Source organism: Drosophila willistoni (assembly GCF_018902025.1).
Source record: "Drosophila willistoni isolate 14030-0811.24 chromosome 2L unlocalized genomic scaffold, UCI_dwil_1.1 Seg168, whole genome shotgun sequence".
NCBI lineage: Eukaryota > Metazoa > Arthropoda > Insecta > Diptera > Drosophilidae > Drosophila > Drosophila willistoni.
Window position 1 is genome coordinate 4,140,233 of NW_025814047.1, and position 27,261 is coordinate 4,167,493.

Below are 27,261 nucleotides of genomic sequence, written 5' to 3' on the forward strand. Positions count from 1 at the left end.
TAATTTTAGATAATGCTTTTTTATATTTATTTCTAGATACAAAAATATTCGAGTTAGTACAGAAGGGACATGTACACAGAAATGCTTTATATGTATAAAAAATCTTGGATTACACAACATGAGTTTTTTAATGGCACCCGCAGGATTTGACAATCATATTCTTATATTTCTTTAAATTGACATTCTCGTCATTGAGATGATATAACACAGGAAGTGCACCCAATCGTGTGGGTGCACAACATGGTTTTGGCACTCTCTTGGGCTCCATGAGATGGACCAAAGTCTGCACAATGGCATGATTGGTTGCATTCATGTGCGCATTTAGGGGAAAACTGCATTCCCCGCTGCAATAGAATGCCCCGTAACCCTCTGGGGCAATTATCCAATCATGCCAACCCAAATCCTTAAAGTCTATGTATAGGGTTTGCATTTGACAGCTGCGTGAATTGTTCGATGGACTATCGAAAAATGGATGCATGGACTCGGATTTCTTTTTCCGACGCGGATGCAAAGTGCTGCGTTTTGCTCTATGATGATTGTTATGGGCCGTGGCCTTGATCAATTCGGGTCCCCGAAAGAAACCAATCATAAAGGGTTGATATTCATCATCTAATTTTACTTTGCGATGTATTAACAGTCCGATATCATCTAATTTCACCTCCCGATCCGGTCTATTAACAGCATGTGCTCCTATATAGATGCCATGATTGGCCTTACCATTAACCAGCCAATCGTGCAATCCTTCTGTCACATTCAATTCCAGCCAGCCAACAAAATCGCCAGTTGTATTCACAGAAGATAGAATTTCCATTGTCATTTGGCCGGTTGTTCCCGCACCAATTAAATATACTGAAATGGTAAATGCCTTATTCGTAGTCGTCCATTTGCCCTCGTTGGAATCCTGATAGATGCGCAACTCTGCCATCATTAGGGAATTATCGCTAGGCACATTGGACACATCAAACCACAGGCGACGTCCGTGTTCGTGTCTCAGCTCATCCACATTGTGATTTCGTTTATTTAAAAACGTCATTATAATGTCACTTTCATCGATGGCCTGCTTATCGAGATCTGTGATGAAATTCTGATTTTCCTCCATACTATCATTTAAATCATCATCCAAATCGGCATCTCGTTTCGATCTTCGATTATGTTCACCAGATTCGCCTTGGTTGGCATGACCCAAGCCCTCCTCTGCGGTAATCCGATGATAGACATCAAGTAGAAATTTCGGTGCCGATTTCCTCAATGAGAGCTGATGGCTATTGTGGTGCATAGGACGCTCGGCTATGCCCAAGAATTCCAGTATCTCGTACGAAACATCCAGTTTGTCATCTTCACTGAGCATGCGATGCATGATTGTCTGATCCTTGCCATTGTCAATATAGATTCCCGATTGTGTGGCTCCCACACCACTGGGTGTCGGCAGAAAAAGGATCAGCACTATCAGATATGGAGACAGATAGAAAGATGCCGAAGGGTTCCTCAAATTCGAAAACATTATTTGTGTGTTTTTGTTTGGACGTCTGGACGGAGTTAATTAATATTTTGTAAACTTGCAGTTTACACTTGCCAAGACTTTGTTGCTACACCAAAATCCAAATGGAAGTTCAACTGCATGCAGGGTTTTCTTCTATTTTTTTTTCTACAATGGTGAAAAAATTCTTGGAAAAAAACTTTTTTTGACGCACTTGTATACAGATTTGTTGTATGTATCTTAATCTTACAGATGCTGTTTCAATTCTCAACAAGTTGGCAGAGCGATCGCTTACAAACAGGGCTGGAATCAATTAGTTCACCTGTACTTCAGCACTTGTTGAACATTTTTGGTTAGAAAATAAAATAAAACTGCTTATATTTTAAAAATTTATAAATTTTTGGAAATATTTTCTAATCAAAAATGGGCATATTTAGTAAATCCAACATTTTTAAATAGAGTAAAATTAGTTTTTAATTTAAATTATTTAAGAACTTTCCAACACTATTTGTCTATCGAAAACCCTGCCATCGCTGTCATTGGATTGTTTTGTAGCCTACGGATAAAGATACAAATACTTGTGCATTGAGTGTTTATAAAATAAAATATTGATAGAGCGCTTCAAGAGAGGTTAGTCTTGTTGTTGTTGTTGTTTATTTTTTTCTTTGCTCCATTAACTGTGCGCGATTAAACCAATTTGGAGAGTGAAATCTTCGTCTGTTCCGCCGCTCAAACCGTTCATTTAATAAATTCAAACGCTTGTGGTGTATATTATTAAACATATGTGAATTGAATACAATTGAAATACAAATAGTTTTAAATAAAAGCAAATATAATATATAATATCTATATACGTATGAAAGAAAAAAACGTATAATGTATGCATAGAATTGCTATAGAATTATAGTCAACGTTAATTATCGAACCGGTTTTGATTTCGCAGCAAAATTTCTAATTCTTTAAAGACAATAATTTCTAAATTCCACAAGTTTACGTTTTAATATTGTTATGGTAGCATTTTATGTCATTTTCTATGTAGCCCTCGGTAAATGGGGGAGAGGGTAACTTTCTCAAGTTCAATGTCATTGGGATGAATGTAATTGGGTTATTATGGAGATGATTAGGGAGAAATAATGGCCATGGCCGGCCAGCGCACACCCTTCTGAGTCACATAAAAGGCATGATGTCACGAAATGCCAACCACATTACACTGGGAACTATAATATACATACATATGCTTTTAGATGTATCATGTCGTACATAAATTTATAAAAGTATATATACATTTATATATACATTTGTGTTAGACACAAAATTTATGCGTCCTCCAATGGTTTCCCATTGCGGAATTCCGTTTTGCTATGTATGTTTGTAGAATTTTTCATTTCTTAAATAGATCTACGTTGACATGAGACTGGAGTATGGATACGAGTAATGTAATTAAAAATGGGAATTATTTTCGTTAAGCTTTTGTAATTTGACCTCATTAACAGATATATGTGGGTGCTTTGGGAATCTATTAATCGCACAAGTGAGACAAGTTTAGCACAATATATTCACTTCATTATACCTTGCACCCATGGAGGATGAACTGCTAAAATCCCCAAAAAAAAAAACAGTCCCTGGTCCCCTATTAAGTTATACACTTTATATTTTACATAACTGTCATAACAACCATGTCCATTTAGATAGATCCGTCTGTGTAAACATTTGGATATAGGAGGCTTTAAGGGCCATAAAATTTGATTTATTGACTTGTGTAGTGCTTACGCAGATCAATTTTGCGTCTCATTAATGTATAGAAAACTATAGCCAACTTATATATAGTAAAACGGAAGTAGTTCACATTTGAAATATGCTAAAATATGGTAAAATCGTATTTGTTATCATTAATAACTTATCAACATCCATAAAACGACCAAATTTCATAAAAATTAGATAAAAACTTGCCAAGTTATATGTATAAATATTTTAGGAACCCCAATTGGTCGCTGGATTTCGCTAAAGTGCTTGAATGAAAAGAATATTAAGTAAATTTTAAATCACATAACAAATATGATATAATCGATTTTATAATACAGTCGAGTTTCGATAATTCGTACCCCACTAAATCGAAAACCTCAATATTTCGTAAAAAACTGCTGGTCCCTTGAAAAACTTCGTGAATGAATGGAAAACACGGTAAATCGAAAACCTCTGAAATTCGTAAAAAAAAATTCTGTTCCATTTCGAATTATCGAGACTCGACTGTAGTTATTGCATGGTATACGAAAGTCGTGGCAATAAATGATTTAATTTTATTGTTTACAATTCAACAAAGTTAAGCTAATAAAAACAGTTGACATCTATAGCTCTTGCGCGACAGTATAAATCGGTTTTTAATCTAGATATTTATTTGAGAATTATTTGGGCCTTTCATACCCATCAACAGTTGGCAACAGTTGAAAATATATTTTGGACATTTACTTCAGATTTCGGACACTTGTTGTGCAAATTCATAAAGGAGAATCACCATGGATGAGCTTAAGGGATTCTTTAGACAGGCTGGACAGGAGTTTCTTAATGCAGCTGGCGATGCAGCAATGGGTGTCGCCAAGGATGTTGTCGGCTCGGTGATTAATGAAATATTCGTGAAAAAGGAGTCCGATACGAAACGTGTCCTGCCAAATATAAAAAACATGCGTGTGGTAAGTAAATAAAAATCTAACTCAATGACTCCTTTCGTTGGATATCAGAGTTTATTGTTGCAAGTTGCCAGTCAGTTTTATACGAATGTCTCATGCATGTACACATGGTGTTAACATTAATTGTTCATTATAATCATACTAGCGACCCTTACAAGGTGCAGCCTTATACTATGGGAATGTAAGTACTTGTTGCCCGTCCCTCCGATTGATGTCTGTGTGTGTCCTTCGTTAAAACTTTCTCGATGTTATGTGCTTGTCTGTAAAATGTTTCGTCCATTTTCTACTCATCATCTAACTCATTTATAGATTTACATATATACTTACACTGTATCATATATATATATATACAAACAAACATGCGTAAAATGTATATACATTTAAATTTTATTTTCGTTATACTAACCCCACTTTCAGATTATATCAAAAACCCATTTGATATTTGCTAATCTTATAAATTGTTGTTGAAACTTTTATAGCTGGGTGAGAAAACCTCAAGCCTTGGCCAATATTCTGAAGTACAGGACTATGAGACAATTTTGAATAGCTGCCTACAAAGCGGATCCTTGTTTGAAGATCCCCTGTTTCCAGCTAGCAATGAATCACTTATGTTTTCACGTCGTCCAGATCGTCATATTGAATGGTTGCGTCCACATGTAAGTTTCATTAACGTTCATTTTCAAACTTAATAATAATAAATAAATGTATATTATAGGAAATTGCTGAAAATCCTCAATTCTTTGTAGAGGGTTATTCACGATTTGATGTCCAGCAGGGTGAACTTGGTGATTGTTGGCTTTTGGCAGCTACTGCCAATTTAACCCAAGAATCAAATCTATTCTTCCGGGTTATTCCACCAGAGCAAAGTTTCGAAGAGCGCTATGCGGGAATATTTCATTTTCGATTCTGGCAATATGGTAAGGAAATAAACAAAATAATTAAATGTCAACAATCAATTGGATGTAATTAAATGTAATTAATTTGCAATAAATTATTTATGAACAGGTAAATGGGTAGACGTCATTGTGGATGATCGTTTACCCACATTCCGTGGAGAGCTATTATATATGCATTCAACGGAGAAAAATGAATTTTGGAGTGCTCTATTGGAAAAAGCTTATGCCAAGTATGATTTCATATAATTAACATCCATAGCTAAAAAGCTAAATATTATGTAAATTCTACAGACTTCATGGCTCTTATGAGGCTCTTAAAGGTGGCAGCACCTGTGAAGCTATGGAAGATTTTACTGGCGGTGTTAGCGAATGGTATGATCTAGCCGAGGCTCCAGCTAATCTATTTACCATATTACAAAAAGCAGCCGATCGTAACTCAATGATGGGTTGCTCATTGGATGCAGATCCTAATGCATATGAGGCTGAAACGCCGCAGGGATTGATACGTGGACATGCTTACTCAATTACTAAAGTAAGAACATGTTTAGAATCGAATTAGTAGTTGTCATTAATAAATTCTTTGCCTTCTTTATATAGGTTTGTCTTATAGACATTGTGACACCAAATCGTCAAGGTAAAATCCCCATGATACGCATGCGTAATCCATGGGGTAATGAAGCCGAATGGAATGGACCATGGTCTGATAGTTCACCAGAATGGCGCTATATACCCGAGGAGCAGAAACAAGAAATTGGCCTTACATTCGATCGTGATGGAGAGTTCTGGATGTCATTTCAAGATTTTCTTAATCATTTTCAGCGTGTGGAGGTAAGTTGAATAATCAATTTATTGATATTGGTTCTCAAAATCAATTTTATCTTCAAGATTTGCAATTTATCGCCGGACTCACTGACGGAAGACCAACAGAATAGTGGTAAACGCAAATGGGAAATGTCAATGTATGATGGTGAATGGACACGAGGCGTAACTGCTGGAGGCTGTCGCAATTTCTTGGACACCTTTTGGCATAATCCGCAATATATAATCACTTTAGTGGACCCAGATGAAGAAGATGAGGAGGGCCAGTGCACTGTGATCATAGCTCTAATGCAGAAAAATCGCAGATCTAATCGTACAGATGGCTGTCTAACAATTGGTTTTGCTATCTATAGTCTAACCGATCGTGAATTGGAAACTAGGCCACAAGGTCGTAATTTCTTTAGTTACAAGAGTTCGGTGGGACGTTCGCCACATTTCATCAACACTAGAGAAGTATGCGAAGCATTTGGACTGTTCCGTTTAAAATAATCAAATTATTAATTTTGTTTTAATTCCTTTTAGGTTTGCGCTCGTTTTAAATTGCCGCCAGGTCATTATCTTATCGTGCCTTCCACTTTCGATCCAAATGAAGAGGGCGAGTTCATCATTCGTGTATTCTCTGAAACTCAAAATAATATGGAGTGCGTATACAATACAGCAAACGATGAAGAAGAGTTTGTATATTAGATCTAATTCGATTGCTCTGCATATTAGGTTTTCAGTCGTACCAACGTGATGTCGGTATGTCCATGCATATATATATACGATATGTATGTTATGCAAAATAGATAATTTGTTATATATATATATATATTTATATATAATTAGTAGCCGTTGGTTGCGTTTTTTAATATTTATTATACATTCCCCTATAATCTTAAGAAAGAATGTGTTTGTATGTATGTATGTATATACTTAAAACCCCTTCCTCCCAGCCAGAATGTTAGCTCTATTGTCCCAATGATGAGTATTTAATGGTTTTTTCATTTATTTGGTATTGGGAATAGCAAAAATTTTAATTTTCTCTTCAATTTTAACTAACTTTTCTTGCTATATTGTATTATTTTACCTATAAAGTCCAATAAACTGAACGCCAGACGATAAATCTTTTAAAGTGTATTATATATTTCCAATGAACACCAAAACAAAAAAACAAGTTTGAGCAACATTTTTATCATTTTTAAGACCTTAAAACCTCTAATTTAGTATCTGGAGTTAAAATGGTTTCCTCATTCCTCATTCTCATCAATCAATATCAATTCATTTTTCACTTCTATATAGAGAAAATGATGATCATGTGGGATACGGATTTGGAGGCAAAGCAGATTCGGTAAGTTTAAAAATACTTTATTAAAGTTTAATATTGAAATACTAAATTCTTTTCCGTTTAAGATAACACCTGGATTTCCAACACCAAAGCCTGTCGATCCGCAAAAGGAAAGTTTACGACGTCTGTTTGATAGCATTGCTGGACAGGATGCGGAAGTCGATTGGATGGAGCTTAAACGCATTCTAGATCATTCCATGCGGGATGGTAAGTTCTACACATATTTAAAGACAATTTACGAAATCGTCACAAAATCAAGTTTTTACTCTTCAGATTTACCAAAGCCAGTTGTCTACAATCGTTTTGAGGGAAATACATTTGGAACTCAGGCTGCTGGACCTGGAGAAGATGGTGGCAATGCTTGTGGCATATTGTCCCTTATATGCGGACCATTCTTGAAGGGAACACCCTTTGAGGAACAGCTGAATATGAATGATCATGATCAGTCCAAGAGATTAATGGGCGATGGTCCAGGTGGAAATGCAGCAGCAGGTGGTAAGCTTCCATTAAGCCACATTTTTTTATAATTCTAATATTTCTTTTCTTGTCTGGTTAAAGCAATTGTCGATGAGACCCATGGCTTTTCTAAAGACATTTGCCGTTCCATGGTTGCCATGTTGGATACGGATAAATCTGGTAAACTTGGTTTTGAGGAATTCGAAATGTTGCTAGCCGATATAGCCAAGTGGAAAGCAGTTTTTAAGGTTTATGACGTTGAAAAAACTGGCCGAGTCTCAGGCTTCCAGCTCCGTGAGGCATTGAACTCAGCTGGTTATCATTTAAATAATCGCGTCCTCAATGCATTGGGTCATCGCTACGGATCCAGAGATGGCAAAATTGCCTTTGATGATTTTATTATGTGTGCAGTTAAAATTAAAACATATATAGGTAAGATATTTATATACATACATATATATGTATATATAAATTGCTGATTATGCTTTTCCTCGTTTTTAGAATTATTCAAGGAAAGAGAGAAAGACGACACTGCCACATTTACACTGGAGGAATGGGTGGAACGTACAATTTACTCTTAAAAACTTTTATTTTAATGGTTAACTAGCAAATCGATCAAAATGAAATCTTTATGTGTAATCTCTGTTTATCGAAATCTCTTTAATTTTGTTTCAATATAGTTACCCAAATCTTTTCTGACTGCGTTTTGTTAAATTTCAATGTGGGAACTAAGTGGATATTATTGAAATGTCAGTTGTAATAATGTGAATATATTCACATGGATTGTAGTAGTTTTTATAGACAAGAAAATGCTCTTAACTTAACCCCCTGCTATATAATGGGGAGATGAGAAACCTCAAAGTGTGTTGTAGTTGATTTTATGGACAAGGAAATGCACTTATCGGGACCCACTGCTATTTCATATAACAATGTCAATCGACCAACTTAAATGCCCATAAAACAGTCGTTTAACATTAGCCTGTTGTTAAGTTTGATAGATTTTTAATTGGCTCTCATTACTTTTAATGAGCTATAAACTTCAACCTTAAACAGTGCAAAATATTGTTAATTTGTAGCAACATAAAAAATTCTAACAAATAGTACAACTTTAGGGATTTTGATAAAACTCCCAGTTTAGTTAGTTCCCTCACAAACCTATATCTGCTTACTTATGTCAAAATACATTTAATTCACATCATTCCCACCATTAAAACAATATGTATATGTATGTATTTAATATCTTTCTTCTTTTTTTGAATTTAATTTGTTCGGTGTATGCATTTTGCACCAACTTACATACATACATATAGTTCTGAGTGAAGCGTCGATCGAATATATAAATCGCGGTATAGATATAAAGTATAAATTTTCTTAAAATGCATACGAGACAAAAAATAATAGTGTTAAAACCGATATTTAATTTGTGTTAAATTAGCATTAGACTGATTAACTATCCACGAGCATAGGACTCATCTATATAATCTTAAATTACTTTTGACTACATGACGATGTGAGAATATTAAGCGGCCAGCCGAGGTTAGGGTTTCGTCACAATTACAGTGGAGTAAGTTTTGTTTATGAGAATGATAAAGGAGGAGGAGGTGGAGGGAACATTTATATTATAGATATATGAAGCATATTATATAATATATATTCTGATTTTGGTTTACTTTATATGTACAGTAAATTACACACTACATTTAGAGTGTGTGTGTGTGTGTAAATTCTCCAAATTTACGCATGACCATGTAAGGCGGACGTATTGCAATACATATGCTCGCCCGGACTAATCAGTTCATCTTCAACGATTTTTAAAGGTTCTCCCGATGAAGCAGAATTTAGACCAATAGACATTTCTCTGGTTAATCCTGTTCTGCCATCAGCATTCGTATTATGCAATTGTGTATTAAATGTTCCTTGCAAATCGTTATCATATATTCCTGTACCCTCGTTAGCACCTGAACGATGTTGCAGAAGTTCCGACGGTGTCATATGGCCACTCATATCATGCATGGATTCTGTGGCTATAGGCGGCAATGCTGAAATAAGATTAGCCGTATCAAAGCTCGATACATTTGTTGTTGACGGATAGATAAGTTGATAACGCTGCCGAATCGAATCGACCACATCAAAAAGATTCTTGGCATCCATAGCCAAAACATGGGCCGCAGATAGCATGCTCCTGCAAAAGAATAAAACACTTTATTAATCAAATACTTTAAAATTGAAATGTCAGAACTTACTTTCGATATTCACTATCCAGTGTGGTATCGCTATATTGTTGGGCATATCGCATTGCCGACACCAATTCTTGCATGTCTTTTGAAAGCACCTTATGAGCCATTTGCACCTCTCTGTAAAAGGGAAATGAATGAATTACCTAACCTAATCTATTGAGTTCAATTAGATGACTTACTTTAAAGCCTGTGCTGGAAAGATTACAGAAATCTTGTCCACCGATGTTAGTAAATTACGCAATTCTATGCCCACATGTTTGACAAGATCCAAATAGGTTTCAGTTTGTGCTCTCTCAACGCCTTGGGATAACGCCATTATGGACTTAACCACCGATGTGGTGGCACAGTAGACCTCATCGTTCGCACGATTCACAGAACGGCCGACGGAAGTGGGCACTGAGCTATTTCTGAAATTTGAGCCAGTTTGTTCCAAATGATCCGCCGATGAGTTATTTGATTTATGTATCAATAAATTTGGATTTGCATTTGAATTTGGTGTCATGGGACGGGAATTCACATTTCCTGGATTAGGACAATCGGGCAGGCTTGATGGTCCACCACCAGACATTAGATCAGACTTAAATATTAACGAATGCTGCATTAATTCGTTTCCAATCACGGGTGGTATCGAACTAGATCGCCTCCGCTGAAATGTACAAAAGAAAATGTTATAAATAAAGGTTTGGTCTAATTTAATTTGCATTTGACTTACAATCAATTCCTCTTGATATAACCATTCGCCATCGCTATTACTTTCCTTACGCTGTTGCCTGAGTTTTTCGCCCATAGACTGCAAATAAAAATTAACATTAAGGTTAGTTTTTGTTTTATCAAATTTCATAGTTCATAATATAACAAATCAAATTAAAATAACTAAAGTACTTAAATGAAAAGAAAATAATGAAAAGAATAAAAGTTTTGCTCAGCAGCTCTCTATCTTTGGGCCAAGGTTGAATCCAAACCTGATTAGCCACAGTGTCGGCATCAAGAATTGACATGCATACAGCTCCTTCCATAATGGAGCACTCTCGATCCATAACTTGGGGCCTTGGCAGCGAATGTGCCCGTTGATGTTGCCAATCGTATTGATTTTGTTCAAGTCGATTGATGTCCCCAGAATGTGGTGGCATGGCCATAAAACATTCATTTGGAGTTGCTCCTTCATCTGGAGTTGCTGTTGAATTGGCTGTCATTAGAGCAGCATTACTCTCTAATTTTTGCTTAACCGACACACAAGTTTTAAGGCCCGCACCACCAAAATCGTATATCTCCTCAGGCAATGCTTCACATTCCATGGAAGTCTTCATTTGTTGGCGATAGGCATGGAAATATGTATTTCGTTCCATACTCCGGGAGCGATCGGGAGCCATTGAACTGACATGACCCTGTGCCGCTCGTGGATTATAGAAAAGCATATTCTGGGCATTCATTAGTGATTGATGGCGCTCCAAGCTACCACCTTTCGAGTGCAAAACCTTAGCCACCGGTGTGGGTTGATGTCTCTCAAGACTTCCATACAAACTGTAACCGGCTGCGACTTTAGACGATCCCGGTTCTTCGGTATGCTGATGCGGTGGACATACAATAAAGTTAGCCTTGAGTGGTAAATGTCCTGTGTATAGACTCGAGGCATCTTCTGGATGTGACGATTGCGGCTTTATATGGGCAAAGTTAGCTGTCGTTGTAGAACTGGTTGGATCAAAGGAGCTAGCTACTGAAGGGGATGTCGACGATGATGATGACGATGGGTTAAGATTAAGATTTTGTGTAGATGTGCTGTTAGTAGGAAATTTCAATTTAAGCCTATCAGACTCGGCTATAGGATCTAGTTTTAATAAATCAGCTGCTGGCAGCTTAGTAGTCTTAAGCGAAACGTTCGATTTGCTGTCATCTAAGCCTACGGCTAGAGTATTAAATACCGAAGCAGGTGTGGTGTATGCAGCCGGATTGATGCCACGCTTTTGATTGTCCATCATAAGTCTAGCTAGCACTGCCGGATTCTGTGCAATAATATATGTCTGAGCTATGCCCGGCGGCTCATCGGATTTTGAAGACATCATGTTGGGAATGTCTGCCAACAAAAAAAAAATAGTTTCTTTAACAATTCTACAAACAACTTAACTTTGATTTGTTACATACCAAAATCGTGCATTGTTCTGGCTGGTTTTGATGGCGGAATATCGGAGTCATCGCCCACCCAGGACATGGCTGCCACCCGACGATGCTCTCGTCTCATTGTCTCCGATGCACTTATACTATCCTCAAGCAAAATTTCACTATAAAAACATAGTAAACCATTAGAATATTTGTAGATAAAAGTTATGATTTCAAAAACTTACTACAATGTTTCCTTAACTCGCTTAAAATTTGGTCTTTTCAATGGTTCATATGACCAGCATTGTGACATTAGTGAATATAGCCTTGGCGGACAATTTGGTGGCAGGGGCAAACGTTCTCCATTTTCCAGTTTCGAGATGACATCACTGTTCTTAACCCCTTGAAATGGCTTCACACCCAGCATAAGTATCTCCCAAATGCAAACACCTAAATATTAAGTGGTAAGTGAGTTGCAATAGTCAGGGGAATTTTTTTGCACTTACCAAACATCCAAACATCGCTGGCTGTGGTAAATCTACGGAAATTTATGGACTCTGGGGACATCCATTTAATGGGCAGAGCAACTGGAAAGAGAATTTTACTTAGTTAACCAACAATAAGCATTAAACAAACTTTGTTTACTCACCCGTGGGTGTTGAATGGTAATACGATTGATCAGAAACCCAACGTGATAATCCAAAATCTGCCAACTAATATGTAAAACATTTATAATCATTAATCACAAGACAGACTAAGAGATTATGTAGACTCAATACAAACCTTAACACATGTGGGTGAGCTGACGAGGACATTTCTGGCCGCAATGTCTCTGTGTACAAATTTTTTGGATTCCAAATAACTGAGAGCCGTTGACAATTGATAGCAGTACTTTAAAAGTGTTCCATGAGTTAATCTAGATTAAATAATTAAAATAGAACTTTAGTAAAATCAACAAACAAGCCTTAATTTTAAGCTTAATCTATAAATAGGTAAATGTTTGCAGTTTGTTGAGATGATTTAAGCCATCTATACTTTGTTCAAATTGTTTACTATCATTAAGTACAAAAATAAATAATAAAAAATAAACGTTATCTTGACTATATTTCCACTTGTCAGTTAGTAGAATTATGTATATTAGATAGTTTTCTTAGATAAGACACTTATAAATTGCGATTAAATTAAGTTTAGCAACCTTAATGAGTGTAATCTAGAAGATAAGAAGATAATTATTGTCATATTACCTGTCGCTGTTTGCCTTGAGATATGCACGCAATTCACCTAATTTGGCCAACTCCATGACAATCCAAATGGGCATAACACTGCATATGCCAATCAATCGAATGATATGTGGATGATCGAATTTCTGCATTATATCTAAAAAATAAAAAGAAAACAATTAAAGTAACCCTTTGAAATGTATTTTTCCCCATTTCACTTACAAGCTTCGGCAAGAAAATTTTCTGTCTTTTCGGGATCTTCGTTTGCTTTACAAGTTTTGATGGCCACTTGAATGACATCAGGTTTGCCATCATTCGATTTTTGTTCAGTACCATTGGAATGAGTGCTGCTGCTTGCTGCAGCCTTTAGTTTGGACGATTTGGGAAGGGTATAAGTGCCCACATAGACATCACCAAATTGACCAACTCCAATTTTGGCACTTAGAATAATATGATTTCGATCCAGCTCATAATTACGAACTATAAATAGAATTAATGAGGCATTACTTTTCTAAAAAGAGAGAATGTTGACTAACCTGTTGGAGTAGAGTAATCACCCTCGCCCTCTAATAAACCAATTTCAGCATAATCATCCGTTAGCATTGGTTTTCCAGTGCTTGGAACTACATCCTGTTGAACTGACTCATTGGGAGTAGTTGTTGTTGTTGCTGTGGTTGGCTTCTCGACATTGGTTGTGCTGGTTTCTCGTTGCCAAATTGAAAACTCGGATTTTTTTGATAGCAATCTACAATAACCATCGATTAGGTCAGCAATACTTTCAGCCGTCTAAAAATTTAACAGACAGATATTGATTAATTAATGAGATGATACAAAATTTTCGTTTGTTTTGAGTTCTACTCACATTGATGCCATTGCATGTTATTACTAAATCTTCCATATTATTAGAGGCAGATATTTTGATTTGTGTTTTGATTTTCTGACAATTGCAATTTGTGTTCTGAGTTGTTTCGAGTTCCGTGGAATTTTCTCTATTTAGTTTTTCTTTTGGTAATGTACAGGTCTTAATACCCATAACATCCTTAAATTGGGCAACATTCGTTAGACTTGCTTGCGGATGAGTTTGATAAGAGATTCCTGCAAAAGAGCAACAGAATGAGATTAACATGTGTAATTTTATATATATTTATCTCATTATTTACCTATATGTGGTCCAACATGCAGAATTCCTGATATATTCCATGCAGAGCTCAATGTGACCGAAAATTGCTCATAGTCTGTTAAATACAAATTTTTCAACAGATCGAAGAATCTAAATTGCAAATGACAAAAGTTATTAATAAATAATGAATGGAAAAAAAAACTTAAACATTAAACTCACTTGGTCAAGTACTCAATATCATTATAATTGTAGACTTTTTTGTAACCGACTTGTATCATTTTTTTGAGGTTCTTTGGCTTTGTTGTGGCTATCACAGATTGTGGTAAAAAACTTTTAAATCCAATTTCTTTTTCAATATAATCAATATGTTGTTTCTTATCCGGCGCTTTTACAGTTATATTTTTAAAGTAATGTCGTATGCCCAGACAGCATAATTGAACAGCCAGCTCAGTGTCAATAGCCGTAATATTGGCCTGAATGAAGTCTTCTTTGACCTAGAACAAAACACAAAGAGGTTCATTCAGTTGCCCTACCCATTTTCGATGTGTTTGTTTACCTGATCAAAGTAATAGAAGCATGTGGTTTTATCTTCATCAAACAGATCCCGAATACTGGTCGGCACATAACGCACACGAAGCTCCACACGCCAAACTCTATTGGTAATGACTCGTCGGCCATGGCTTTGATCCTGTTCCCTTTGCACCAGCTCTGCTTTTGTGGCATCATCATTCTTGGGACAATCCACATTAGAGCATCCTGGACTTAGGATATGGGTTAGAACTTTGTTCATTGGCGTTGTACGCGCCAGCCATAGCTCCTCTTTGGTTATCATATTTAGCATGCGACAGGCATAACGTTGACTGCTAGCCTGCGGTTGACCATCACGTCCGAAATCCTTCACAGTTTTTTGGATAATATTGAAAACGGTCTCATGTTCACCGAAACGAATTGCCTTAAAACTCTTGTTTGGCATATGTACATGGAGTACATAGTCCTCGGATTGCACTGAAATCATAGAAAGTTAATACAATTGATAATAATAAATAAATAAGCAAATGAACTCTCACATTCATTGCAGGAAGACGTCAACTGATTACTTTGGCTCTGGTTGGCGGCAGCACTGGCCTCCGCCGCAGTGTTCATGTTGCAATAAATACCGCACAACGGGCCGACGGTGATTAGAGATAAACTGCTACCTGTTCGATGATAAACAACACGGAAATTTTCATTTTAATAATATGTTTATATATTGCGGTTATCAGATAGAAGTGGTTTTTATGCAATAACCTTATATTTCGTATATTATTTCACAGGTGCGCTCGCTTGTCGCTCTGTCTCTTGGGGACAGCAACATCTGTCCCTATGTATATTAACCACACCTAACAGAAACGAAGAGCGCGACTTCCACCCACTAAAAACGCAATTATGTGGGCTCAATCGATTTAATCAATTTTTCATAATCAACATTAATTTATTTAAAGCGACACACCGATTCGTTTCTTTTCATATTTCACTCGAAAAACTGCATCGTCTGTATTTCTTTTATGTAGGTTTTTTTATGTGTATTTGTTTGTATATACTCGAATGTATATAATAGAATTGTAGGCGTATGTGTAGAGACATACATACAGATGTAAAATATCGTGTATATATGGACTGAACAATCACAATAAGGCTTCACCAATAAACTGCTTTACCAATCTTAGCATATTGGCTTGTTATTAATTTATTCGATTAATAACTTAATTTAATAAATGTCGTTTTTTGTACAATCCTTACTTTACTTCTTCTTCTTTAGCTGGTCTAGTGTGGCTGCTTGCGATTATGGAAAACAAAATAAACACTAAAAGCCGAAAGTGTGGTATTTTTTAGTATTTTTTCTTTCTCAAAGAAAATATCGATAACGTTGCACAGTGGCCAAAACTAGTGACATAAATCAATATTCGAGTTGAAGAAAAAACACCTAATCAGGTTTTCTGTCTTTCTATTTTCCCTCATTTTTTTAAATACAAGGAATAGTCGCATTTAATGAAATAAACATTTGTACGTTTGCAAACTTTGCAATTCTTAAAATATCGATAGCTCATTAGTACAATCGATCACTTGTGCAACTCTCCGCTCTATTGGTGTTGCCAGAGCAAGCAAAAATTATATGGTGTACAGCAAATATTTCACGAAAATCCAATAAAAGTGACAATTGTAAGACTATTTCATTATTAATTCGTTAGCATTCTTATTAACGCATTGTGTTGTATCCTTTTTTAAAACTGTGCAATATTTTGGTAAACATATGATTGCGCATATGCTTGCCGCAAAACGCAACATCTGACTGACACATCTACATTTGCAAACAAAGGTAAAGGTACAGGCACCACACGAGCGAATGGTCAACCATGTCTGACTCTGAAGTTAGCAACATTTCGGATAGTGGCTCTGAAGATGGATCTATATCCAATAAGTCACAGCGGAGCACTCGGTCCAAGTCTGGATTTCGGTCGAGATCTCGCTCCAGATCTATGACCAGGTCTAGGTCTTCCCGATCGCGAACCCGGTCCCAGTCGGCCCATTCTGGATCTGGATCCGATTCACCGCAGGCACGTGGACGTAGCAGACGCAAAAGCGAAGAATCTGAAGATGAGGAAGAACCGCCAGGCGAGGATATCGACTCTGAAGAGTACGAAGAGGAAGAGAATGAAGATGACCATCCAAGAAAGAAGAAAAAGAAGGAACGTTTTGGTGGTTTTATTATAGACGAAGCCGAAGTGGATGACGAGGTGAGAATAATATATATTTCTACAAACATATATCTTCTAATTCCTATGCACTTTTTAAGGTCGATGAAGATGATGAATGGGAAGAGGGAGCCAATGAAATTGGTATTGTTGGAAATGAGATCGACGAATTGGGCCCCACAGCTAGGGATATAGAAATAAGACGACGTGGTACCAACCTCTGGGAGTAAGCTGAAACGCATTCATTTTAAAATAGTAAACAAAAAACTAAGACAAAATAATTACAGCACCCAAAAAGAAGATGAAATAGAGGAGTATCTGCGTAAAAAATATGCTGACGAAACCATAGCAAAGCGCCACTTTGGCGACGGTGGAGAAGAGATGTCGGATGAGATCACACAACAAACTCTTTTGCCGGGAATCAAGTAAGTTGGCAACTTTCTAATCAATCAGTTTATGTGATAATCTTTGTAACTTTCTCTACTAAAGGGATCCAAATTTATGGATGATTAAATGCCGCATTGGAGAGGAAAAAGCCACTGCTTTGTTGTTAATGAGAAAATTCTTGACTTATCTAAATACCGATGATCCATTGCAAATTAAATCGATTGTTGCGCCCGAAGGAGTTAAAGGCTACATCTATTTGGAGTCGTACAAACAGACCCACGTCAAGACGGCCATTGACAATGTTGGTAATCTGCGTATGGGCAAATGGAAACAGGAAATGGTGCCAATTAAGGAAATGACGGATGTCCTAAAGGTTGTCAAGGAACAAGTTGGCCTTAAGCAAAAGCAATGGGTCCGTCTAAAGCGTGGTCTCTACAAAGACGATATTGCTCAGGTGGACTACGTTGATTTGGCACAAAATCAAGTGCATCTAAAACTATTGCCACGCATAGATTATACGCGTATGCGTGGAGCATTAAGGACTACTGCTACGGTATGTCCTAAGCCATATTTATCAAGCGAATCCTATAACCAAAATTAAAATTCATTTTATTCGTAATTTAATATAAATATTAAGTAGAATCTTTTCGCTTATAGACAGATAATAATAGAATTTTTTTTTTTTTTTCTAGGAATCTGATGATGCGAAGCGCAAGAAAAAACGACGTCCAGCCGCAAAACCTTTTGATCCAGAAGCAGTCAGGTTGGTAAATTAAATTAAACTGTCTAAACTGTATTAACTTTTAATTATTCTATCTTATACAGAGCCATTGGCGGTGAAGTTCATTCGGATGGTGACTTCTTGTTGTTTGAGGGAAATCGTTATTCCCGTAAGGGATTCCTTTACAAGAATTTTACCATGTCGGCCATTTTATCGGATGGTGTTAAGCCTACATTGGCTGAACTGGAGAGATTTGAAGAATCGCCAGAGGGTAAGACTATAAAATATCTTAATTTGTTTTAAATACTATTTAAAATTATCATTAAACAGAGGTTAATCTGGAGATAATGGGCACCATGAAAGATGATCCAACTTCTGTTCATTCATTCTCCATGGGTGACAATGTTGAAGTCTGTGTGGGTGATTTGGAGAACTTGCAAGCAAAGATTGTTGCCATCGATGGGACTATGATTACGGTTATGCCTAAGCATCAAGATCTGAAAGTACGTTTCTATTATTATTTATATTAGCGTGTGTTTCTTTTGTAAACAAATCATTATTTTGCTTATCTTTCAGGATCCTTTAATTTTTAAAGCCAGCGAATTGAGAAAATATTTCAAAACTGGTGATCATGCCAGAGTTTTGGCTGGACGCTATGAAGGCGAAACTGGTCTTATCATACGCGTGGAACCATCACGTGTGGTCCTTGTCTCTGACTTGACAAACCACGAACTCGAAGTTTTACCTCGAGACTTGCAGCTCTGTTCGGATGTGGCCACAGGTGTGGACTGTCTTGGTCAGTTCCAATGGGGCGATTTGGTACAACTTGAGTAGGTTTTTAATGTTTGGATTAACGTAATCATCTAACTAATCACTAATTTTCTTTGATAGTTCCCAAAATGTGGGCGTCATAGTGCGTTTGGAGAGAGAGAACTTCCATGTCTTGGGCATGAATGGCAAATGTATTGAATGTAAGCCAACTGCTTTGCATAAGAGGCGAGAGAATCGTAATACTGTGGCATTGGATGCCGATCAGAATCAGATACGTCGACGGGATATTGTCAAAGTTATGGAGGGACCGCATGCAGGACGTTCTGGAGAAATCAAACATCTGTATCGCAGTTTGGCATTTTTGCATTGCCGGATGTACACAGAGAACGGTGGCATTTTCGTGTGCAAGACACGTCATCTTCAGCTTGCCGGCGGCAGCAAGACTAATGTGAACAATGCTGGTAATTTGGGTGGCTTGGGTTTCATGTCGCCACGCATACAATCGCCCATGCATCCATCTGGTGGACGGGGTGGACGTGGTGGTGCACGTGGCGGAAGGGGAGGCTTCCGTGTGACTCGAGATCGTGAGATTTTAGGAAAAACTATAAAGATCAGTGGCGGACCATATAAAGGTAACAAATGAGCTCTCATTTCTTAAGTTGATACGTTTTTAAATTTGATTTTTTTAATCCAGGTGCGGTGGGTATTGTCAAGGACGCTACGGAGAGCACAGCTCGCGTTGAATTGCATACATCGTGTCAGACGATTTCTGTGGACCGCAACCACATTGCCATTGTGGGTGTGCCTGGCAAGGAGGGCAGTGTATCCACATATGGACGTACTCCAGCACGTACTCCGGGCTATGGAGCACAAACTCCAAGCTACACCGCTGGTGGCTCCAAAACTCCATTGGTTGGCAGTCAGACACCAAATTGGGATTCGGATACTCGGACTCCTTATGGTACAATGACTCCGTCGCACGATGGCAGCATGACGCCACGTCATGGTGCTTGGGATCCAACGGCAAATACAACGCCAGCTCGAAATGCCGATTTCGATTATTCATTGGAAGAGCCCAGTCCAAGTCCTGGTTACAATCCAAGTGAGAATTCTTATACTTACGTTACTTATTCCTTATCTAATACAATTTGTATACATTACAGGCACTCCTGGCTATCAGATGACATCTCAGTTCGCTCCGCAAACGCCTGGCACCCTATATGGGTCAGATAGAAGCTATAGTCCCTTCAATCCAAGTCCCAGTCCAGCTCCTTCTCCGTTCCCAGTAGGATATATGAATACGCCATCGCCATCAACCTATTCGCCGAATACACCAGGAGGCATACCACAATCGCCATACAATCCCCAGACACCTGGAGCCAGTTTGGACTCCTCCATGGGCGATTGGTGTACCACTGATATTGAAGTTCGGATTCATACACACGACGATACCGATCTTGTCGGACAGACTGGCGTTATCCGCACAGTCTCAAATGGCGTGTGCTCTGTATTTCTACGACAGGAAGATCGCAGTGTGTCCATTGTTAGTGAACATTTGGCACCAGTGCCACCTAATAGCGGAGACGAATTCAAGGTCATCTACGGCGAAGATAGAGAGTCTGTTGGCAAAGTTCTATCCAAGCAGGAAGGGGACGTCCTTGTCTGCAAGGTTAATGATGAAGTGAAGATGATTCCAATTAATCATTTGTGCAAGATGAAATCAATTGATTAATTTCACAATTCAAAATAATGTTTATCTACTTGTTTTCAAAAATTACAACAGGAAATATTAATTTACAATTAAATAACTATCAATTTTGCCCGTTTATCGCTTGAATGTTGCATCAGAAAAAAAATAAATAAATTACAAATTACACATAGATAAAGAAACCGGAATCTGTATTTTAATATCGTTTATTTGAAATTTTTAAATTTGGATGTTTACTTTATACCTAAGAAGTATTTGTAGTAGTATAAAGGGCGATCACTCGAAAAGAAGATCCCAAACATTTAGTTTGGAACAGTATATTCATTTATTTCAAACTATCAAATGTGTGAAAATGATATACAATTTAGAATCAATTCACTTTTTCACTATATGATCATATAGAACGCCTTCACTAAAAATAAAGGTAAAAAAAAGAATTGTTTCTGTTTATTGTGCAGATTTGAGAGATCTTTCATTTTGTAAGTTTTGTTATATGGCGATTAAATTTATTTATTTTATTAAATTTATTCCTATACGAATTAAAAAGTTAATAGAATCAATTCAGCAAATCAAACTAGTGACTTGGAAATTGGTATTTAATATATGTCTAATAAATCATACTATCAATTTCAAACATCATACAACTAATAAAGGAGAAGATTTAGTAGATTAAATAGTTTAAGTTAAAAAATACTTGCTGCTCACATTGAGACATCAAATACCCTTAATGCAATAGCTCGATTTGAGACAATAACACTCAAATTATCGAACTAGTTCCATTCGTGAGCTACTCAAATGGAGCCGACACTGAACTGTAACACGCCTCTTTCCTTTCTTTCCTACATACCATAATGGCGGTAGGTTTCGGAAATTTTTTAGTGGCAAACAAATTGTTAAACATCGGCAATTAAATAATGATATTTGTACAATTGAATTGTGCAGAATAGTTGCATACGATATGCTTGTGCCAACTGAATTCATATTTTTTGTGAAAATGACCTGAAAGTGATAAAAATCCATTGATTATTTCAGGCCGTTGCTAAGAAGGAACCCAAAATCAAGCGCGACCCGGCGAAGAACCCAATGCGGGATTTGCACATCAGAAAGCTGTGCTTAAACATCTGTGTTGGTGAATCCGGTGATAGGCTGACCCGTGCCGCTAAGGTAAGTGTGTCGTCAGTTGTGGAATTCGCTGAAGGTTGAAGATGGAAAGTTTCTTATATGGCATCTGTCTAACTCTTTTGTCTATCTGCATTTGCAGGTGTTGGAGCAGCTGACAGGTCAACAGCCTGTGTTCTCCAAGGCCCGCTACACAGTGCGTTCATTCGGTATCCGTCGTAATGAAAAGATTGCTGTCCACTGCACTGTTCGTGGTGCCAAAGCCGAGGAGATCTTGGAGCGCGGTCTGAAAGTGCGCGAATATGAGTTGAGACGCGAGAACTTCTCCGCCACTGGCAACTTCGGTTTCGGCATTCAGGAACACATCGATTTGGGAATCAAATACGATCCCTCCATCGGTATCTATGGTTTGGACTTCTACGTCGTCTTGGGACGTCCAGGTAAGCATTTGAAATACCTCAAATATGAAAGTCTGACCCATGCACTTAATTAGGTATTTCTGCCAACTTCGGCATTAATACTCAGTAATGTGCAAATAGAAATTGAAGATGTGCTTAAAGAAGTTTGTCTTAATGCAAATTTACACGGTACAACTTGTACATGTTGTTAATTTCTTTTTGGGATTCTATTCTATTTATATTGCTGCATATATTAATATAAATGTTTTTGTTTTTTATTTTAGGCTACAATGTGTTGCACAGGAAACGCAAGGCCGGCACTGTTGGTTTCCAGCACCGTCTGACAAAGGAGGATGCCATGAAATGGTTCCAGCAGAAATACGATGGTATCATTCTGAACACCAAGAAGTAAAAAACAAAGTGCTAATCGTATGCAAGTTTTTTAAGATGAGAAATTCTATAATAAACCTGACTCCTGTCAAAATGTATTTATTGATTTCAATTTATGTTGTATATAGCACCCATGATCAACTTGATCAGATTCTTATTCTTCAGCACTGTACGGATACTTTTTATATTCTTTAACGATTGCTTTTAATAAGGCTTCATAGGGGAATCTCGTTTTCAAGTTCTTTAACATGTGCTGCTATGTGGGTCAAGAACGTGCGCAATCATCCAACCTCTTGGAAGGTTTGGGTACTCATTTGAATCGGGTGAGATTATTGACTAGAAAAATATTTGTTTATGCAGCAGAGATTGAAGATATAAACTAAATGTAGTACATAAAATCTATGAGGGATATCTTTAAATTCTTATTATAGTAGGCCTAATTCTATTAGAGTAAAACAAAGTCTGCTTGACGAAATGACCCTTAGAAAACAATCGATAACTTCGATTAATTTTTTTGTCGTGCGATAATTTTTCTATACTGATAAAAAGGCCGCCAAAATGAAATCCTTAAAACGTTTTAATTTGCAATATATGAATATAGTAACTTAGAATTATTATTCCGGAAAAATATGAATTAAAAAGTAAATATTTTTGGCCTCTTACGAATCAGGGTAAGATTTAGCGAATTAGAAGGGAAAGTGGTGTCAAATTATGAGCTATATTTAACTAAAACAAGCTGTTTAAAACAGTAGCAGATTTTTATGAGAGGAAATTAATGAACCTTCCCCCCATTAATGATTTGTTGCTTCTTAAGCTGCAAAATTATCACTATCTGGGTTTGATTTCCCCCTTTAAAAACTAATTTCACACCTCAAAATTTGAACCTACTTCAATCTTTCACTATATTGTAAATATTTTTCAATTTGACATGCCTATTTTATTAAGGTATTCCATTAATCTTTCATCCAATTTCAATGCGTATTCCTATTCCATATTTACCCCCACAAATCAAAGTCCACAAAATCCTATTGCCATAACCATTTGCATCATCAGCAGAGTAGATATAAACAAAAGATGGAACGACAGTTTTTACACTTCTTTTTTTCCATGGATATTCACCACATAATAGGAGAGAAAGGGAGAGAGCGAGAGCCACTTAAAGTGCTGACGACTCCATCTGGAGACCAATACAAGGCTTCAGTTTAGCCAAGAGAAGACAGTCTTAAAATATTGCCCGAGTGATCAAGAGCACATAACGAATAACTGTGAATTCTTTTTAGTGGTTATGCAACAAGCAAACTTTCTGAAATTCTAAAATAAAAATCGTATATCAAATTCTAAAAAAAAAACATAAATGTCCCCCATCAACGGAGTTCAGGATTAATAAAGATTAAAGAAAAGGCTAAAGTTCCAAATTTAATACTTCAATTGTTTAAGATATTTCGCTGAATTAATCGAATTGTAATATTTTTTTCTTTTTTTTTTTTAATTGAAATTGCGCAATTTTATGAAATTGAATTACTCACCACTCCAGTCAATTGGTTTACTTGAAGCTAATTTTGTCGTCTTTATTAGATTTGCTCAAATTTTGTTTATATTAGAGAACAAAACAAAATTCTACATACTTTCGCAAACCTGAACATTTCTGGCATTAATTATAAAATTTAAAAAAAAAAAATCAAAAAAACTATTTTTTGTATTGCAAATTCTTGGACATTTAGAGAATTTTTCATTTTTTGTGCATATAAAACATAAACAACTTGTCATTCTATTTTTTAACTTTTAAACACAAAAGAAACCAGGAAACCAGGCAAAAAAAAAATTGCAAGAACTTACGAAAATCTTTGATAAGTTCTTTCAAAATCCCGGCAGAATCTTATTATTCAGATCGAACAATGGCCTATATGTATAATCAACAAATTGGTAACTATTTGGCCAACTATGGCTATCAGCAATGGCAAAAGGCACCGCTGAAGAAATTATTGAATAAATATCCATATTTGTTTCGAACTCCAAATGGATATTTTCCGCATACAAATTTTACAGCAGAAATCTGCACCAATTCCGCTTCGCCCATTTGGTCCTATTATGAATCCTATCCCACGTACTACAATCAAGCAGTGGATAATTATATACACGATCTTTTGGCAGATGGCATCATACAACATTCTCAATCTGATTATAATGCTCCCGTTTCGATTGTGCTTCAGGGAGAAAATGAAATCCGATTGGTTATAGATTATAGGAATCTAAACTCTGAAACAATACCCGATACATATCGACTACCTGTTATCAATGAAATACTTGCCCAATTGGGTAGTAATTCATATTTTTCGGTACTCAAACTAAAAAATGGCTATCATCAGATCCCTTTGGACGAGTGTGATATGGAAAAAACGGCATTTTCGGTTCACAATGACCATTATGAGTTTACACGATTGCCTGAGGGTTTCAAAAATTCTGCAGCAATTTTCCAACGAACACTTGATGAGATTCTCAATGATCATTTGGATAACATTTGCTACAATTATATGGGAAGTATTATTGTATTTAGCAAGAGTAAAGAATCACATTTATACGATTTGGAAACGATTTTCCAAACACTTGACGAGGCTAACATCTTGTGTGATCTCGAGAGATGTCAACTTTTAAAGCCCAAAGTTAATTTTGCAGGCTTCTTAATATCCAAACTGGGTTTGGAATGTGATCAGGCTAAAGTAGATGCAATTGCCCATTATCCTTGCCCACAAACTATAAAATCATTGCGAAGTTTCCTGGGACTAACGAACTTTTATAGACGCTTCATTAGGGATTATGCCAGCATGGCCAGACCCCTTACGAATCTTCTCCAAATCAATGGAAATAATGTATCCAAAAATGTTTCCGATCAAGTTCAAATTCACCTTAATCAATCGGCCATGTGGGCATTTCATAAACTAAAAAATAGTCTTATAACCGATAAGGTTATTCTTAAATTTCCAAATTTTTCGCAAACATTTAAATTAACAACCGAAGTACATGTTTATGCGATGAGTGCCGAATTATATCAAGATTATGGACCAATAACATTCATTTCCCGAACCTTATCGAAAGCGGAAGAAAACTATCAGCACAATGAACGGGAAATGTTGGCTATCGTTTGGGCTCTTGATAATCTGAGATACTATATGCATGATAGTGCCATAATTCATATTTACACCGAATATGAACCAGAATTTTATCAAAATTTTAATGCCAATAATAAACAAAAATGGCAGGCAATTTTAAATAATTACAATTATTTTCTATTTGACAAGTTGATTGAGGAATATTAAAAGAAAAAGAAACTTTTTATGACAATTAGACAAAAACCATGTATTATATATGTCCAAATTATAAAATTTTCAATCAAATCTAAAGTAATTCAAGATTATCCAAAAATTGCGAACTTCAAACAAACAATTTGACTAGAGTAAGGCACAAAATTATTAAAATAATGATAAACATTCCAAAAAGTAACCTTATCATTATAATTATCATTATTTTATAATAACAAAATTTTAATTAAAAAGGAAATTTTTGTCAAGTTCAGTTAAGAAAAAGTCTCAAAAGCAACTATATAAAAAAAAAATTATAGTAAAAATGAAGAACTATTGAAACTTATCCAAGAAAATATAAAAAAATATTATTTGCAAATATTGAAGTTAAGAAAAACCTTCCGAAATCAAAGTGAATACATATTTGTATTGAAAAACATAAAAAACAAAATGAATAAATCATTAAGAATATTCAAATCTTGAAGAGGGAAACATATAATTAAAATATAAACATATAATTATTTTTTTTCTAATAATCTATATGTTACCACTAGTATATTAGATTAAATATGTAAGATTAATGTTATATTGTTAGATATATAAAATAGAATATAAGTTCCTGATCCTGATATCAATACTATCAAAACTTTGAGTGAAGTAAAGAAATACTTACAAAATATGTAGTATTATGTATGTTAAAAAGTTTAATGAAAAATATTTTAAGAATTAGGGAGAAAATCGAAATCAAACAGAAATGAACTAAAGCCATTTTAAAAGTAAGAAGGAAAACCATAAACATGTACAAATTAATGGAAACTAATAGGAAAATAAGAAGAAGAAAACTAAAATTGAGTGAAATAATTATCAAAAATCAAAAGATTATTCCAATCAAAATGTTTATTATGGGTTATAAAACCTAGAAAACGAAAGGTCACTTCGATTTATTATTCAGCTTATTGCATTATGGATTATTAGCCCGAGCAAATGTCTGATCAAAAAAGATCACCCCGATTAACATTGCATGACAAGGAGTTATCCCTTCAATTACAGACCAAAATAAAAAGGCAATGGACTTAAGATCTGGTAAGTATTCTTTTTTAAAAAAGATCACCTAAAACAATTAACTAAAACAAATGTATATTTACAGATTTTTTATGGAAAATATAAAAGAAACTGATCAACAAGATGATCCATTGTCATTCAAACCAAGTCATTTCAATTTTGAATGATCATTGAAAAAGAAAAACACTCTAATGGAATGCCGCTTTCAAATGAAACACCACAAATTTATGGCAATAAAGAAAATTGTTTATTTTCTCCTAGAAATGTCAAACATTGCAATTTGAAACCACTTCAGAATGTTTCCACTTTTAAACAAAAGAAAATGCAATGCCGACATAAAAAAAATC

General features: G+C 36.0%; 5 protein-coding genes across 8 annotated transcripts; 3 read left to right on the forward strand and 2 right to left on the reverse strand.

Moving 5' to 3' along the window:
* Nucleotides 1–1,733, reverse strand: LOC6640910 (protein 60A). Its single transcript, XM_002063770.4, has one exon. The coding sequence runs from the start codon at nucleotides 1,499–1,501 to the stop codon at nucleotides 128–130; it is 1,374 nt and encodes a 457-aa protein (XP_002063806.1). The 5' UTR covers nucleotides 1,502–1,733; the 3' UTR covers nucleotides 1–127.
* A 301-nt stretch (nucleotides 1,734–2,034) lies between these two features.
* On the forward strand, nucleotides 2,035–8,358 carry LOC6640911 (calpain-A). Its single transcript, XM_023174955.2, has 14 exons — nucleotides 2,035–2,107; nucleotides 3,949–4,164; nucleotides 4,641–4,817; nucleotides 4,877–5,078; nucleotides 5,167–5,287; nucleotides 5,349–5,589; nucleotides 5,655–5,885; nucleotides 5,943–6,329; nucleotides 6,399–6,517; nucleotides 7,158–7,206; nucleotides 7,269–7,410; nucleotides 7,477–7,698; nucleotides 7,762–8,091; nucleotides 8,161–8,358. The coding sequence occupies exons 2-14, from the start codon at nucleotides 3,991–3,993 to the stop codon at nucleotides 8,238–8,240; spliced, it is 2,475 nt and encodes an 824-aa protein (XP_023030723.1). The 5' UTR covers nucleotides 2,035–2,107; nucleotides 3,949–3,990; the 3' UTR covers nucleotides 8,241–8,358.
* A 527-nt stretch (nucleotides 8,359–8,885) lies between these two features.
* On the reverse strand, nucleotides 8,886–16,151 carry LOC6640912 (focal adhesion kinase 1). 3 transcript variants are annotated; one of them, XM_047009781.1, is made up of 19 exons: nucleotides 16,110–16,151; nucleotides 15,398–15,526; nucleotides 14,887–15,335; nucleotides 14,550–14,824; nucleotides 14,371–14,480; nucleotides 14,073–14,305; nucleotides 13,747–13,996; nucleotides 13,433–13,690; nucleotides 13,235–13,367; nucleotides 12,774–12,906; nucleotides 12,640–12,703; nucleotides 12,497–12,577; nucleotides 12,236–12,440; nucleotides 12,036–12,172; nucleotides 10,859–11,967; nucleotides 10,609–10,686; nucleotides 10,076–10,542; nucleotides 9,903–10,013; nucleotides 8,886–9,841 (listed from the first exon to the last, which is right to left on the reverse strand). In XM_047009781.1, the coding sequence occupies exons 2-19, from the start codon at nucleotides 15,471–15,473 to the stop codon at nucleotides 9,394–9,396; spliced, it is 4,617 nt and encodes a 1,538-aa protein (XP_046865737.1). In that variant the 5' UTR covers nucleotides 15,474–15,526; nucleotides 16,110–16,151; the 3' UTR covers nucleotides 8,886–9,393. The 3 variants fall into 3 exon arrangements, with proteins under 3 accessions (XP_046865737.1, XP_046865736.1, XP_046865738.1); XM_047009780.1 differs by lacking the exon at nucleotides 16,110–16,151 and adding an exon at nucleotides 15,618–16,059; XM_047009782.1 differs by lacking the exon at nucleotides 16,110–16,151 and adding an exon at nucleotides 15,618–16,054 and having other exon boundaries at nucleotides 11,816–11,967.
* A 292-nt stretch (nucleotides 16,152–16,443) lies between these two features.
* Nucleotides 16,444–20,831, forward strand: LOC6640940 (transcription elongation factor SPT5). Of its 2 annotated transcripts, XM_002063773.4 has the most exons (12): nucleotides 16,444–16,529; nucleotides 16,687–17,104; nucleotides 17,164–17,288; nucleotides 17,350–17,487; nucleotides 17,552–18,002; nucleotides 18,142–18,212; nucleotides 18,275–18,441; nucleotides 18,501–18,673; nucleotides 18,747–19,000; nucleotides 19,062–19,573; nucleotides 19,636–20,043; nucleotides 20,105–20,831. In XM_002063773.4, exons 2-12 carry the CDS (start codon nucleotides 16,724–16,726, stop codon nucleotides 20,671–20,673), a joined length of 3,249 nt encoding a protein of 1,082 aa, XP_002063809.1. In that variant the 5' UTR covers nucleotides 16,444–16,529; nucleotides 16,687–16,723; the 3' UTR covers nucleotides 20,674–20,831. The 2 variants fall into 2 exon arrangements, with proteins under 2 accessions (XP_002063809.1, XP_046865739.1); XM_047009783.1 differs by lacking the exon at nucleotides 16,444–16,529 and having other exon boundaries at nucleotides 16,565–17,104.
* A 619-nt stretch (nucleotides 20,832–21,450) lies between these two features.
* On the forward strand, nucleotides 21,451–22,654 carry LOC6640941 (60S ribosomal protein L11). The gene is made up of 4 exons (XM_002063774.3): nucleotides 21,451–21,506; nucleotides 21,682–21,813; nucleotides 21,911–22,208; nucleotides 22,451–22,654. Exons 1-4 carry the CDS (start codon nucleotides 21,501–21,503, stop codon nucleotides 22,576–22,578), a joined length of 564 nt encoding a protein of 187 aa, XP_002063810.1. The 5' UTR covers nucleotides 21,451–21,500; the 3' UTR covers nucleotides 22,579–22,654.
* Nucleotides 22,655–27,261: the final 4,607 nt, after the last annotated feature.

Bases quoted from the DNA above. Each gene is read 5' to 3' on its own strand.
- LOC6640910 (XM_002063770.4), bottom strand. From the start codon at position 1,501: ATGTTTTCGAATTTGAGGAACCCTTCGGCATCTTTCTATCTGTCTCCA.
- LOC6640940 (XM_002063773.4), top strand. From the start codon at position 16,724: ATGTCTGACTCTGAAGTTAGCAACATTTCGGATAGTGGCTCTGAAGAT. The intron at 17,488-17,551 runs GTAAGTTGGCAA...TCTCTACTAAAG, and splicing joins ACTCTTTTGCCGGGAATCAA to GGATCCAAATTTATGGATGA. The intron at 20,044-20,104 runs GTGAGAATTCTT...TATACATTACAG, and splicing joins AAGTCCTGGTTACAATCCAA to GCACTCCTGGCTATCAGATG.
- LOC6640941 (XM_002063774.3), top strand. The intron at 21,814-21,910 runs GTAAGTGTGTCG...CTGCATTTGCAG, and splicing joins GGCTGACCCGTGCCGCTAAG to GTGTTGGAGCAGCTGACAGG. The intron at 22,209-22,450 runs GTAAGCATTTGA...TTTTTATTTTAG, and splicing joins CGTCGTCTTGGGACGTCCAG to GCTACAATGTGTTGCACAGG.
- LOC6640911 (XM_023174955.2), top strand. From the start codon at position 3,991: ATGGATGAGCTTAAGGGATTCTTTAGACAGGCTGGACAGGAGTTTCTT. The intron at 5,288-5,348 runs GTATGATTTCAT...TAAATTCTACAG, and splicing joins TTGGAAAAAGCTTATGCCAA to ACTTCATGGCTCTTATGAGG. The intron at 5,590-5,654 runs GTAAGAACATGT...TTCTTTATATAG, and splicing joins ATGCTTACTCAATTACTAAA to GTTTGTCTTATAGACATTGT.
- LOC6640912 (XM_047009781.1), bottom strand. From the start codon at position 15,473: ATGAACACTGCGGCGGAGGCCAGTGCTGCCGCCAACCAGAGCCAAAGT. The intron at 14,481-14,549 runs GTGAGTTTAATG...TTTGCAATTTAG, and splicing joins GATATTGAGTACTTGACCAA to ATTCTTCGATCTGTTGAAAA. The intron at 10,014-10,075 runs GTAAGTCATCTA...TCCCTTTTACAG, and splicing joins TTTCCAGCACAGGCTTTAAA to AGAGGTGCAAATGGCTCATA.